The following is a 13,213-nucleotide window of genomic DNA, read 5'->3' on the forward strand; positions in this document are numbered from 1 at the left end:
ACAGCTAGACCACTGTGGGCCTTGTTTAGAAGGAAAGCATCTGAGGAGATGGAGGACATTACTCCTCACCTTTGTGCAGGCCACAGCTTGTGAGGATGAACTGCCCACAGAAAGGGGAGTTGGGACTCCTGACCAGGGGTCACTGGATGGGCACATTTTGAAAAACAACCCCTGAGACAATGACTGGCTTTAATCAAACTGGAGGCGCTCTGGTGTGCAGAAAAACAAAGAACGAAAAAACCCAAACAAAACCCACAAATATTACCAAAATCCACAAAAACCCATACTCAAACAAATAGAAAACCTCCAACCCAAGCCACAAAGCTGCAACAGGGGACACTTTACAGAATTGAGTGTTTTCACTTGTTTCCTGTTGCTCTTAAGAAAAACAAACATCTTTTAGCAAGTTATTGCCAGATGCCCCACAACCAACAACCTAACAAAGAATGCTGGGGGAAAAGAAGGTCTTTTTAACTCTATCTGTGCAAATGTCATAGCTACAATTCCTTTAAAGCCAATAACACACGTGTGATTTGTTATTGCTGTTAACACATGCTGTTACAGGAGATGACATCAAACAAGCTGAAATTCTAGCTAGAAGTTCTTTATAGTCTGTGTGTCCCGTCCTTAAACAGAAGATCAATAAATCCGCATGCAGCGCCGCCGTCAACGCCGAGCGTGTCCCAATCCCCATAAGCCCTTCTCCTCCGTTCCAACACCCTGGTAGAGACTACTTTTTGTCCCTTATACCAAGCCATGGGTGAGGCAAGCAACCCCTTTGCCAAACTGGGTGACAAAAGACAAAGTGGAAGGTGGGGAGCGGAGGAGCTGTGTAAACCCCGCGGACGCACGAGGCTGGCAGGGGTTGTTCTTGCTCCGGTGTAGGTGCTCGCCTTGTCCGGGGATGGGGCCCGGGGGAGTCTGGTCCTGGGAGACACGGAAGCAACGCATTCCCATGTCCTGCGCTGCCCTACGCACCCACGCGGCCGCCCGGCGCGCCAGCACGCAGCCTCTCCAGCCGCACCGCACCAGCAGCTCTCCATGCCCGAGGTGTCCCGCCAGCGGCGACACTCCGTTCTCCGGCGGGACCCTACCGAGTGCGGCTGCAAGCCCCGGAGGAGCCCCTCCCGCCCCCCACCATCGGGCTGTGCAGGCAGCACCGGCTCGGGGACCCCAAGAGACCTGCGGGCACGGGGTTCCCGGGCAGCGCAACCCTTGCCGGCCAGTTAGCAGCCCGTGGGGAACAGGGGCCTCCAGGCGACGTGCCGGTTAGGGAACAAAGTCCAGATAACTTTTGGGGAGAAAAGGGCAGCCCCTCTCCGTGCTGGCAGCGACCCGGGACCAAGCGCCAGCGGGTTCCGCTGTATGGGACGATGTGCCGCGCCCCGCGGGCAGCTGCAGGTGCAGATCTCACGGCACCGACACTGCCCACCACCCGAGCCTCCCTCCCTTCCGCCCCCGGCACGGGCCAGGGCGGCGGGGGCTCCCCGGGACAGGTACGCGGGGCGTCCGCCACCGGCTGCCCCGGAAGGCTCCTCGGTCGGGATCACGGCCCCGCGGGTGCGGGAATCATGCCGTCAGTAGCCACGCCGGCGGGCGGGCACCACCCATCAACTTTCTCCCCCGGACCCTCTCCCTAGTACGAAACCACTTCCCCAGCGCCTTTCTCAAAAGAGAGCCGCCCCACCGGCCCGCTTACCTCGCATGGTGTTGGTTCCCCGCTCCGCGCAGTCATGAAGCTAGGAGCCCAGGAACCGCACCGCACAAGTCCCGTCTCAACACCCGCGAAGGCGGCAGCCGCCGCAGCTCTGCTCCGCCGGGAAAACCATACCTCCGGGGCGGCTCCGCGGGGCGCGGCTCCACGGGCTTCCCCGCGCCGGGCGCGCTGCTCCGGGGCGGCCGCCCCGAGACTGCCCGGGCGGAGCCTCCGCGGGGGGCGCCTGGGCGGCCGGGCGGCGGCGAGGGGCTGAGCAGGGGAGGAGGAGGAAAGGAGTTACGTTAGAAAAAACAGGAAAAACACGCGGAGGCAGAAGAGAGGGGGGTGCCGCGTGGATGGCAGAGCATGTGCGCTTTCACATGACAACGGCGCCCCTGAGCAGCTCCCTGTTGCGGATTTCCACTGCGCAGACACAGCAACGCACGGAGCGAAAATGAGACCCAGTGAGAAAGCGGCAAAGAGGCTTATAGCGGGGGCTGGGCGGTGCCGCCGCCGCCGCCGCCCCGCCCGCTGTCAGCGCCGCCGCCAATCGCCGCGGCCCGCCCGGCTCCGCCGCTGCGGGCGGCCCCGTGCGCCGCCCCGGCCCGGCCCGGCCCGGCCCGGCCGCGCGGGCTCCGTGCGGTCCGCGCCGCCGCTCCTGCTCGCCCTGGCAGCGCCGGTGGGTCCGGCCCGGCTGCGAGGATGGGACCGGCGTGCAGAGCTCCGGAGCTCGCAGAGAAAGGCAGCGGGCGCGGAGAGTCACCCCGGGTGGCGTTGCTTGTGAGGAGGCGGTGTCTCCGGGGAGAAAGGCGAAAGCGCTCAGTCACCGCGGTGTGACCGTCATCGGGAAACTTCATTTTCCGACGGGAGCGGGAAAGTTTGGTGGTGAGTCATTTTCTCATTAAAGAGTGAATCTGGACGTCGAAGGCAATTTGTTTTCTGGTGCAAGACTAGGACAAGGTTCTGCAGAAACTGGTGTGTACTGCGGCCGGCAAGATTTTCACGACTCAGAACTCTCCCTCTGATTAACAGATAGACAAACTGATGTTTGTCCCCGAAAAAAACAAAAAACCCAAACAATAACTCCCCAAACAAAAGAAACAAAAACAGGCAACAAAAAGCACCCAAACAAACACAGAGACTACGAGATCTTTTCAATTACTGATTTTTTTTTTCCCCCTGTATGATAGCTCATGGAACAAAACCGGAGCTCAGTAAGACATCTTAAAACAATTCCCTATTATCAAGATTTACACTTCCTATCTTCTAAAATGAAAAAAACCCTTCTGATTTAACTAAAATGTATGTATCCATACAAAGTTACTATGTCGACCTCATAAATCAAAATGGGATACATATTTCATACTGTTTAATTAAAAATGGACATGCCAAAATGGATTTATTTGTTACTACATGAATTATCAGACTAAGTTCGATTACGTCTGTTTTGCAAGAAATCATACGTTTGATGACTTTTGCTATCTTACGATTTATTGTAGGAAAGATACAAAGTGAAATGTTAGTGCAAACTGGCAAAGCTTTGTTCTTGGTGAACAAGGTTACGGGGTTTAGAGGAAGCAAGTTCTTGTGGTTAGCCTCTTTCAAACACCTGTTTGAATTGCAACTGACAAAGACATGAAAGAACCAACTCTGCCAGTAATGCAAATGTCTAGATTTACTTGACCATGGTGAATTTTAACTGCACTCACTGTAGTGAAGACAGGGTCAGTTAAAAAAAAAAAAATCTTAATTCGTAAAATACTAGATGGTATTTGTATTCTTGACCATTGTATTTGTGCAGTTTATGTACTGCATGCAAAGTTGTTAATACTTACGTGGGCTGTCATCCAGAAACTTTTACCAATTACTTGGCTTTTAGTCTACTTATATCAGCACACCTTTCAGTAACAGTTATGTGTTCTCCATCATTTCACTTCACAAGACATGGAATTTACAGTGGCATGTTTTCTTTTTAAGTGGGATTTTAGCAGATGTGGTTGGTGGTAGTTAGGCTTGCCTCCAGGATTCTCTTCGATGGATTTTCCCACAAACCATCTCTTCAATCTGTTCTTCATGTTCAAAAGTTTCTGAGGTAACTGCACTAAAACAACTCTTAAGCATCACTTTGCAAACCATGTTAGGAAATCTCGTCTCATAATAGGTATAATTTACCTGGTATCTAATATGGAATTTGGTGAATAGTGCTTATGGCTCTTACAAAAGCAACTAGGAGAGATAGCAGAGATTCCATCTACTTGTTGTATTGGAACCAGAACTTTTTTTCCCTACTGGAGATTCACCAACAGCAGGAAAAAAAGACAGATGAATTTTAAGATGAGGCATGCACTCTCTTTTCATATTGTCAAGACATCTTGTTCTTGCTTATGCCAATATGATTTTTAGATTTAATTGTTTTCAAGCTGCATCTTAACACCAATCAAAATTTATTAGGTAAATAACAAGCTGTCTACTTGCTATGCTGTGCATTCAAAATACCTTACACTATTACAGTGGTTCTGGGTCATCTTTAGATGGGATTTGTGTGGTGCTTTTGACAATGGAGAAAAAAAATCTCATTATTCATTCTTAGCTTGATTTTGAGAACAAGATTTTTTTTCTTTTTTCTTTTTCTTTTTCTTTTTCTTTTTCTTTTTCTTTTTCTTTTTCTTTTTCTTTTTCTTTTTCTTTTTTTCTTTTTCTTTCTCTTTTTCTTTCTCTTTTTCTTTCTTTCTTTTCTTTTTCCTACAAAACCCACATAATTTGGCCCCTGGAATTCATTTACATTTCTCATTATCATACTGAGTGGCAATTTTTATTTATCCATTTTCAGAAGCCTTGGTAGACTTTTAGTTTATTCATCTTTCTTGTTCCAATATAGTATACGTACAATGATGTCTGATATAACTTCTTCACTGGCTAAAGAAGATGTTAAATTTCATTTTAAAAAATATTTATTATTAAATATTGTCTACTAAGTACTAGTAAGGGTGGTGAAAGAATTAGACATGTTAATAACATATGTGAAGAAGTGTGAATTTCACTGAGAGCCAGAGAAATTACAAACACTGTATTTAAAAACACAAAGCTACTTGAAACTGTTATATATTGAAGCAGGTAAATGACACACAAGAAAGCCACATGATCTGAAGTCATACAGAAATTTAGAGAATATTTAAATACTGAACACATATTTTCAATAGTTAAATAAACGGAGTAGTACAATTTATCCCACTATTCTTCAAAGATGTTAGTTATCCTAGGTTTCAAAGAGAGCCTTTTCAGGTTTTTCTCATTTCAGGTGAGTGATTCAGAGAAGTTTAGAAAATGTCAGACAAATATAGTTTAAATATAACAAATAATTTGTTTTGCTTCAAAATATAAACTAATGTTTTATGGCTAAAGAGCTATATTATTGCTATTATATTTTCACTGCAAAATAACAGTGAGGAATTGCTTTTCAGAATATTCACTTGTATTAGCACCTTTCCAAGGCTCTTTGGGTCACAATCTTCTAAGACAGTATTTAAGGCTACCGACTTTTATCATTTTAATAATTTTTTATATGTTCATTATAGCTGTAGCAAGTTATACCTAATTTAGTTGCTTTATTAAAAAGTACTGAATGAATAGTCAAAGCAAACTGTATCAGGCAGGTCCCATTTCATTCCCCTGGGTATCAATGGCTAATTTCTGTTGGCATGAAAGAAAGTCAGATGCACCATATAGTCAAAATTTATTTCTTAGATTCAATAGGACTAGCATTGGTCACAATTTTCTTCATTTCTTTTGTCTACATCTTCATTGCCAAATATTCCTAACGTCATGTAAGTAATAAAGATTTTCCAGTTTTTCATTTTATGACTTTTGCACAAAGTTAATGATGGGCTCAGGAATATGAGCTTCTCTCATGCATTCCTCACTTTAGATTAACTTTCTGAAATTCTTCCTATCTCATTATGCTGCCTGCAATCTGAAAACATGCACATTAACTATACTGCCTTTGTTTCCTATAAAGACTTATAAGCATTATGCAATTTCAAACCGTTTCCACGGAATATTATTAAATTCAAAACTTTGCATTTACTTCCAAACTAGTAAAACTATTTCAAAAGCAGCCCTAGAAAATCCTGACACAATAAAGAATAACATTTAGCAATTGAAAAATCTTTAATTATTCCAATTTAATTTTAAAAGCTAAGAATTTAATGTATTATGCATGATAGGACAACTAGAAACTTGAAAAAATTAAATGAAAAACCATGCTTGACTTTTTCCTCTGTCTTGTGAAATGGAAAGCAATCCCTAGCCACAAATAAAGAAGCTCAACTCCTGTAAATGCTTCATGACATTTAGTTCATTCTCTATATTCTTCCCTGCATTAATGGCAGAAATTGTATTGTGACTTCCCCTGCTTTACATGGAGTGTCAATCACTGGATCATGTTATAAAGTGTCCCAATTAAACATATCTTGGAACAGAAATGGATACTAGCTGAGATACTAGATCCCATCACCATCTCACCCCCTGACAAAATGTTCAGCATGTGAAAATAGTGTCTGATAAGGATATAATTGTTGTATTAAATGTAGAACACAAAAACTTCGAAATTATATTTTGGATTCTAAAACCTAGCCAAGAAAGGAGCTAAATTCAACAGTAGTACCTATGCCCAAGTGACCTGAAGTTTGCTCTGGAGGAACTACAGCATATTCAAACACTGATGAGAGAGGAGGCAGCAGTGAAAGACTGTCTTCCTGCAGAAAAATCCTGCCAAGAGGCAGTGACCTTTCAGGATTTGCATCCATGTTCTCCATCCTTGGAAGGTCCAAGGGTTCCTCACTTGTTTTGAGGCAATCCAAGACCAAGAAGAGGCTTTAATGAAGGAGATAAGAAAGATAAGAGTTGGAAGGAATATGTGAACAAAAGAAAGTGCTGTAGGAAAGAAGCATGAGGCAGAAGACCCGCCTTCAGATCAGTGCTTCAGATCCTCCAGGCAGCCTCTAAGGCACTAGATACTGTAGCCTGGGAATGAGACTCAGAGTATCTTCAAATGTATATTGCTCTAATGAAGTAGTTTAAAGTTTAAATGTGAGCATATATTACAAGCAAAAACTTTTCTCTTTAAATGGATATTGACCATCCAGCTAACTATTCTTTTGGCCTAATGGAAACAGTCTGATTTTTAAAAAATTTTAATACTTTTTTACTGGAAAATTATAAATCCAGAATAAAGTTATTTTATTAATTAGGGAAGTAATTGATTTTCTGGTGGAATCTCGGAATTCCTATTCTTACTTATGAACAGTTTTACATTATAAAGTCAAAGAAGTTCGAAAGCTTTATTCTAAATTATTTTTCATTGTATGCAAAATTGATAACTATTATTTCTGAGTTAATATCTGTTTAGAAAATCATACTATTTAGTATATCAGAGCTATTTGCACTGTTTTTTTAACTTGATCCTTTGCTATGAGTAACATGTAAAAGCATATGCATGTTAGTAATTCTCTTCTAAAAGAGGTAAAATAAAGGCAAACAAATATTGTGTATTCATTTCAAAACAGAGTATCACTGAAATTGGAATCTTGGATAATGGATAACAAGAAAATTAAACAGAAAAATTTAGAGGACTTAACATTTTGGACTTTATAGGAACGATGAAGCATATTGACTGAGTAATTCATAACATTCTCTTGATCATTCAGTTGTTTATTATTATGTTACACTAAGTTAGTAGTACCTGCAGAACAAGCCTGGTGGTAAAAAGCTAATTTGGACTAAGCAATTTTAAAAAGGCTCTATTCCATGATTATCAACTGATAAATATGTATTTATTTCTAATTTTGACTCAATTGAGAAATATTTACGTTTCAATATGTTGCCCTTCTTTCAGCTTTTGGAGAATTCATATCTGGTGTATACTGTTTTAGACTTACCTCCTGTGCACATTGGGTCCACTGCTACAGACCATAGCTTTAGCTGTAGCTCATAGCAGCAGCTGAAGTCGAGGATGCTTAAGGGCTCCTCTTCAAATGTGCCCTTTCTAACTTTTCTTTTCCTTCCTTCCTTCCTTCCTTCCTTCCTTCCTTCCTTCCTTCCTTCCTTCCTTCCTTCCTTCCTTCCTTCCTTCCTTCCTTCCTTCCTTCCTTCCTTCCTTCCTTCCTTCCTTCCTTCCTTCCTTCCTTCCTTCCTTCCTTCCTTCCTCCCTTTGATAAAGAACCTCTCCCATCACATAATGTGCACCTACTCAATGACACTATTCCTGATTTCCTGATTTATATACAGTTTTTCTTTTTTTCCCCTGCTATGTTTGTAAAGAATAACTACACCAAATCCATATAAACACCATAGGGAATAACTGCTTCGTATTTGCATTGTAGACACTCCAAATACTTTGAAAATTGTATATGTCCATTACCTCCTATTTTTAAAGCAAAGTAATAAAATTGTTTTCAGCATAGCTAGCTTTAAGATTGATATCCCAAAGTACATTTATTTTCAGATAGTTGATAAAAATATGCTTAAATAAAAACAATCTGGCCAGGAATATTCAAAGTGCCTATTGTTTACCTAGTTTTTGAAACAGATGAAATAGAATCAGGTTTTTGAAAATACACCTATTAAAAAGCAGATTTTTTTTAAATCTTAAAGTATATTTTCAAAGAGAATAAAAGAACTTACATATTGCTTACCCCTATTTTTGGCATGATATATTTACAGTCCAGTGCAAAGCAAACATGATAGTTACCTCAGATAACAAAAATAATTGCCAAAAGCAGAAATTACTGTTGATGCTCCCCTTTCATTTAAAAGAGCTGTTTCTCTTATAAAGCTATTAGCACCACTTTAATTTATGCAGTTAATTTTTCCATCCAGTTCAGAGGCCAATCCCAAGAGGGAAAAAAATGGCCCCAGCTCTATCCATTATGTAAGTCAGGCAGATTTAAGAAGACTTTATTGAGAAAGTAATGCAAATGCTTAGGATTAAACATGTGGTTATGTGCTTTTTTGAATTAGAATCTGTGTCAGAATGCTTATTTAGCTACAGTTCTGATATTAAGAAAATCTTCTTGTGTTGGCTGACCTGATACAGAAAGTAGCATTTTTTTTGAATCTTCATTTTATTTTATACATTTATGGTGAGATACATTGAGTATAGAAATATTTGTATGAGAGACATAGATTAGCTAATAAACATTTTGTGTCTTATTTCCAAAATTATTTTTTGATGCCTACTGTAATATGACTATGACTAAGACCAAGAGAAAACTTCTAGATACAGTGATGTAAAAACTCCAAACCACTAATACTTGTGAACAGATGTGCACAGATGAGTTCTCATAAGATATATTTGAAGCTAATAAATGCTGGTATAAATTGAGTTCTTGGCACATACACTACCCCATGCTATTGTTACTGTGTGTCACTACAGCATGAAAGTAGAAAATATTTAGATAATTCAACTATTAAAACTGTTCCAACTATTAAAGATGTTGAAACCTCCAGCCATAGCTGGCTCATGGGCTGATAAATGCACTGGTTGGACAAAAATAAGCAAGACCAAGGAGCTAATATTCCTTTAAATCTCTGTTCTCCAGGATGACCACTTGCACCTGACAAATTGCAAATGTTCTCCACTGGTATCTTCAGTTTAAATCCCTGGAATATAAATGCCCACCAGGACAGTGTAGCATAAAGACACAATCCGGTTTTAAACGAAGTATTTTGGGTATTGGCAACAGTCAAGCTGTGATAGCAGAAAGCTTACTCTGTGCAAGAAGTTTATTCTGCTGCATGGGCATGTTTAGCAGCCTGTTCTACACTTTGTGCTATTGTGAGGTGGCTGCTATGCAGTATTTTCCATAATACCTGGCATGCAAAATGTATCCAATAGAGCAAACACACCTGACAAAAACCACTTAACTGGGCTAGAACTACACTGAACAAGAATAAATATAATACAATTAAACATGTAATTAAAGGTATATTATACACTAAAAAACTATAAATGCATGGTTTATTGTAATAATTTCTGCCTATTTCATTATACCACTTCCCCCTTTCTCAGAACTTTTCTGTGTAAAATGTGGCTGGTCTTGACATGCGTGCTCTCTAGAAAGAAAACATTCACATGAAAGAAATGAGGCATTTCAAAAGGAACACTACTTGTTGTGGGTCGTGTGAGCAAACGAAAAGTAAATCTCCAAACCTACCGATACTGCAAGACTCTCAGATGAAATTAACAACTTCAAGACTGCTGCTGCTAAAAGGACACAATGAAAAACCAGCAAATGTCTCTCTTTGCTGTTAATGCCAGTGACAACAAGATCCTGGATCCCCTAGGCCCGTGGTAGCTTGCCACTGCATTGCAGGGAGACAGCTGATGTGTCAGAACGCATTAACTTTCTTGGTAGGTGGGCAAGGAACGACTGTACAAAGAGGTATTAGGTGATTAAGCAGTATGAAGGCATGATAGTAAGTTCAATTAGCAGAAGGATATAGAGACATTTGGAAAATGTTCATGTAACAACAACAGGGACACAATTTTTAATACAAAAAAAATAAGAAATAAAGGATAGGTTAAAACTCCTATATTCACAAATTAGGGATTGTAAGCAATGATTAGAATTAGAAGTGGAAATAGAAAAGTACAAAAATAATTGCCTTGTTAACCACAACAAATTGAAATTAATGTAATGTTTATTCTCCTGTAATCTTTCCAAATGTCTACCAATTCATAAATGCAGCCATTTAGGCTACACAAAGTAGGTGATTTACCTTCTGTGCAATAGAGACTCACACTGCTATCCATTATGAGTATTAAAGTCACTTATTTACAAGAACAACAGTAGAGAATAATGAGGAAGATAAGTACCAACAGACACAGGAACAGAAATTAAAAACAAATGAAATTAAGAAATATCCTTAAAACCACTGTAGGATACCTTGATGCCTTACTTTATGACATCATGTTTTGTATAACATGATTTTGTAACTTTGCCCAGAACACTGCACACAAGAAGACCAGAGAGAGGGAATACAGAAGGGGATGGAGGCTGCATGATTCTTCTCATAAATATTTTGGGTTTTAGAAGAACTTGCATACGTTACACAAGTTCTTTCTACTCCGTGCAATGACAGTAGTCTGACCAGACTAAAAATGCTTGGAATCTACAGAAGTAGTAATTTTTTTGAAGGTTGATAAATGTTAAATTTGAGAAAAGATCTGAAAGCTTTTTCTTTCAGCTCATAAAAATGTCTGTAAGCTATTAAAATTTTTATTTATTTGCAAATAAAAAGTACAGTGTGTATAATTTTTAGAGAATAAGTATTTTCTTAGATCATTGTATGATAAAGTATGATAATTCCTATACTTCTAAAGGCTCAATAGAATGCAGAAGTACTATAAGACTTTATATATGTCAAAATAATTTTTATAAGCTTTATCTTTTTGGGGAAAATGTTATGTTAGACAACTTCAGTAGTGTATTGTCAGCATCAGTTATGTAATTGTTATACATTATGGACATTTTTATGTCTATGACAGTATATAGATTGTCATATTCAATGTTTCTTTTAGATTGGAAGATACTAAAACAAGAGAGTCTGCTAACAAGAAATAAAAGCAATTAATGTCAAGCACTTCTAAACTTCTTCAAAATTACAGAAAATGTCAAAAGAATGGTGAAAACAATATTCAAATGACAACTGTAGAAACATGCAAATTACAATCATGTCAGGTTGTTCCAGGTAAGCTCTCAAAGTCATAGTAAGTTAATGTTTCTTTTTATTTCATTCAAAACAAACAAGCAAACAGACAAATGGAAAAAAAAATCCACAACAAAACCAAAACCAACCAAACAAAATGCATACCAAAATTTCAAAGTAAAAACCCATTTTCATTACTTCTTTGTGTTAATGAACTATGCTACTGAGACAAACATCTTCTTTAAAGAAGCAACCACTTTTCCAAATATAGAGAATCAAACGCCAGACAAATAAACAAATCAAATCACTCCTCTGTGCACATCCCTCTGGCCAGCTGGATTGTATGCCACATTTGGAACCAAATCAAACCTTTCACTCTCAAATATGGTGCAGAGAAAGCCAAGGGCCAGATTTCAGTTCCAGTCTTTAGCTATTTTGTTTCAGAACAAGATCAGAAGTCAGCATTGATAAATACTGTTTTGTCCATGGACATTGCACTCTTGCTCCACTAAATCTCTTTTCAAACTGTTAGGTCTTTCTACAGCATTTTAGAGATATTCATTCATGCCTTTGCCTTGCCTGTTAAACTGCATCTCTGTTAGTTGATGCCCGACTCATAAACTTACCCTGCACAAGGATCAGTTTTATTTCACTTCAACTCCCTACATAATTTTATGTAAAGGAGGACCTAAGTGCTGGCAGCAGACAATGTGGTGTTCAGCTCTAGCTGTCCTACATCTTACTATGACCTCCAGCCTGGCTAGGAAGGAATGAGCTGGTCAAAACCAGTCAAAGTCCAGTCCTATCTGGAAATAGCAGAGAAAATTATTTCTCATTAACAGTCCTGCAGCAGTGTTCTGAAAGGGAACATTGGTTTGTATGCAGTGTATGGCTATTGATGGGTTAAACCCGAGCCAAAAATATCAGTTTAAATACTAGTCAATAATGTCTTTATACCTAGGAAATTCCTTCCAGTTCTACCAGAATTACTTCCTGTGACTGAACTACAACCAAAAACACAGTTGAATGTAGAACCATTGATGACTAGGAACTCCAACTTAGCCAGCTGTTGTATTTCCTGAGTGTCTCAGGTACCACAAACAGAGGGACCTTCAACTGGTTTCAGGTAGAATTTTTGATTTTATTCAATGACTCTTTCCTATATTTTTAGGTGATCCCAGATACTGAGGAGACTGCTGAAACCTGTGGAATGATGTATGTGTTCTTTTACACAGGAGAACTTTATATGATAAGCATACGTAAGTGGAAGATGTAGACTACAGACAGGTACAGAGTTTGAAATACATTTCTTTATCAATAAGGACCATAAAAATTTGTTTCCTGTGAAAACTATATTTTTCTGAATCTTCAATTTTTCTATGCCTGTAGCTATATTACACCACTTCTCCTCCCCCTTTCACTTCCCCAGTTCTTTACTCTGTAAAGTATGCTGTTTTGATGAAATGTTTCCACCAGCTATCGGGGAAGGGGAGGGGGAAGGGGAGGGGGAGGGGGAGGCAAGGCAAGGCAAGGCAAGGCAAGGCAAGGGGAAGGGGAAGGGAAAGGGAAAGGGAAAGGGAAAGGGAAAGGGAAAGGGAAAGGGAAAGGGAAAGGAAAGAAGTATCAGGACAAAATGAAAACCATATGTGATATGGTCAAGCCATTTAAGAACTGGCAAAGCTAAAGACTCACCTTAGTGACATTTGGGGATTTACGCAATTGTCATCCCATATTTTATTCTGATGGCATTTTAAATTTAGGTTCAGCTAAACAAATATTAATTGGTGAAACTGAGAATTAATGTTTAAA

General features: G+C 40.0%; 1 protein-coding gene and 1 long non-coding RNA gene across 4 annotated transcripts in view; one reads left to right on the top strand and one right to left on the bottom strand.

Annotated features, from left to right (window-relative positions):
• RORB (RAR related orphan receptor B) overlaps positions 1–1,908 on the bottom strand; it is a 129,213-nt gene extending 127,305 nt beyond the window's left edge. The window contains exon 1 of the mRNA XM_021541521.2: positions 1,700–1,908. Within this exon, the coding sequence (XP_021397196.1) occupies positions 1,700–1,706 (7 nt within the window). The 5' untranslated portion in view covers positions 1,707–1,908. The remainder of the gene's footprint in view (positions 1–1,699) is intronic.
• Positions 1,909–2,311: 403 nt separating this feature from the next.
• LOC110476507 (uncharacterized) overlaps positions 2,312–13,213 on the top strand; it is a 39,870-nt gene continuing 28,968 nt past the window's right edge. Inside the window, exons 1-3 of one of the 3 annotated variants that reach the window (XR_002466427.3) lie at positions 2,312–2,581; positions 11,277–11,446; positions 12,576–12,691. This is a non-coding gene — a long non-coding RNA (uncharacterized LOC110476507). The remainder of the gene's footprint in view (positions 2,582–11,276; positions 11,447–12,575; positions 12,692–13,213) is intronic. The other 2 variants (XR_002466428.3, XR_013341620.1) reach the window with 2 other exon arrangements.

This window comes from Lonchura striata, chromosome Z (genome assembly GCF_046129695.1).
Source record: "Lonchura striata isolate bLonStr1 chromosome Z, bLonStr1.mat, whole genome shotgun sequence".
NCBI lineage: Eukaryota > Metazoa > Chordata > Aves > Passeriformes > Estrildidae > Lonchura > Lonchura striata.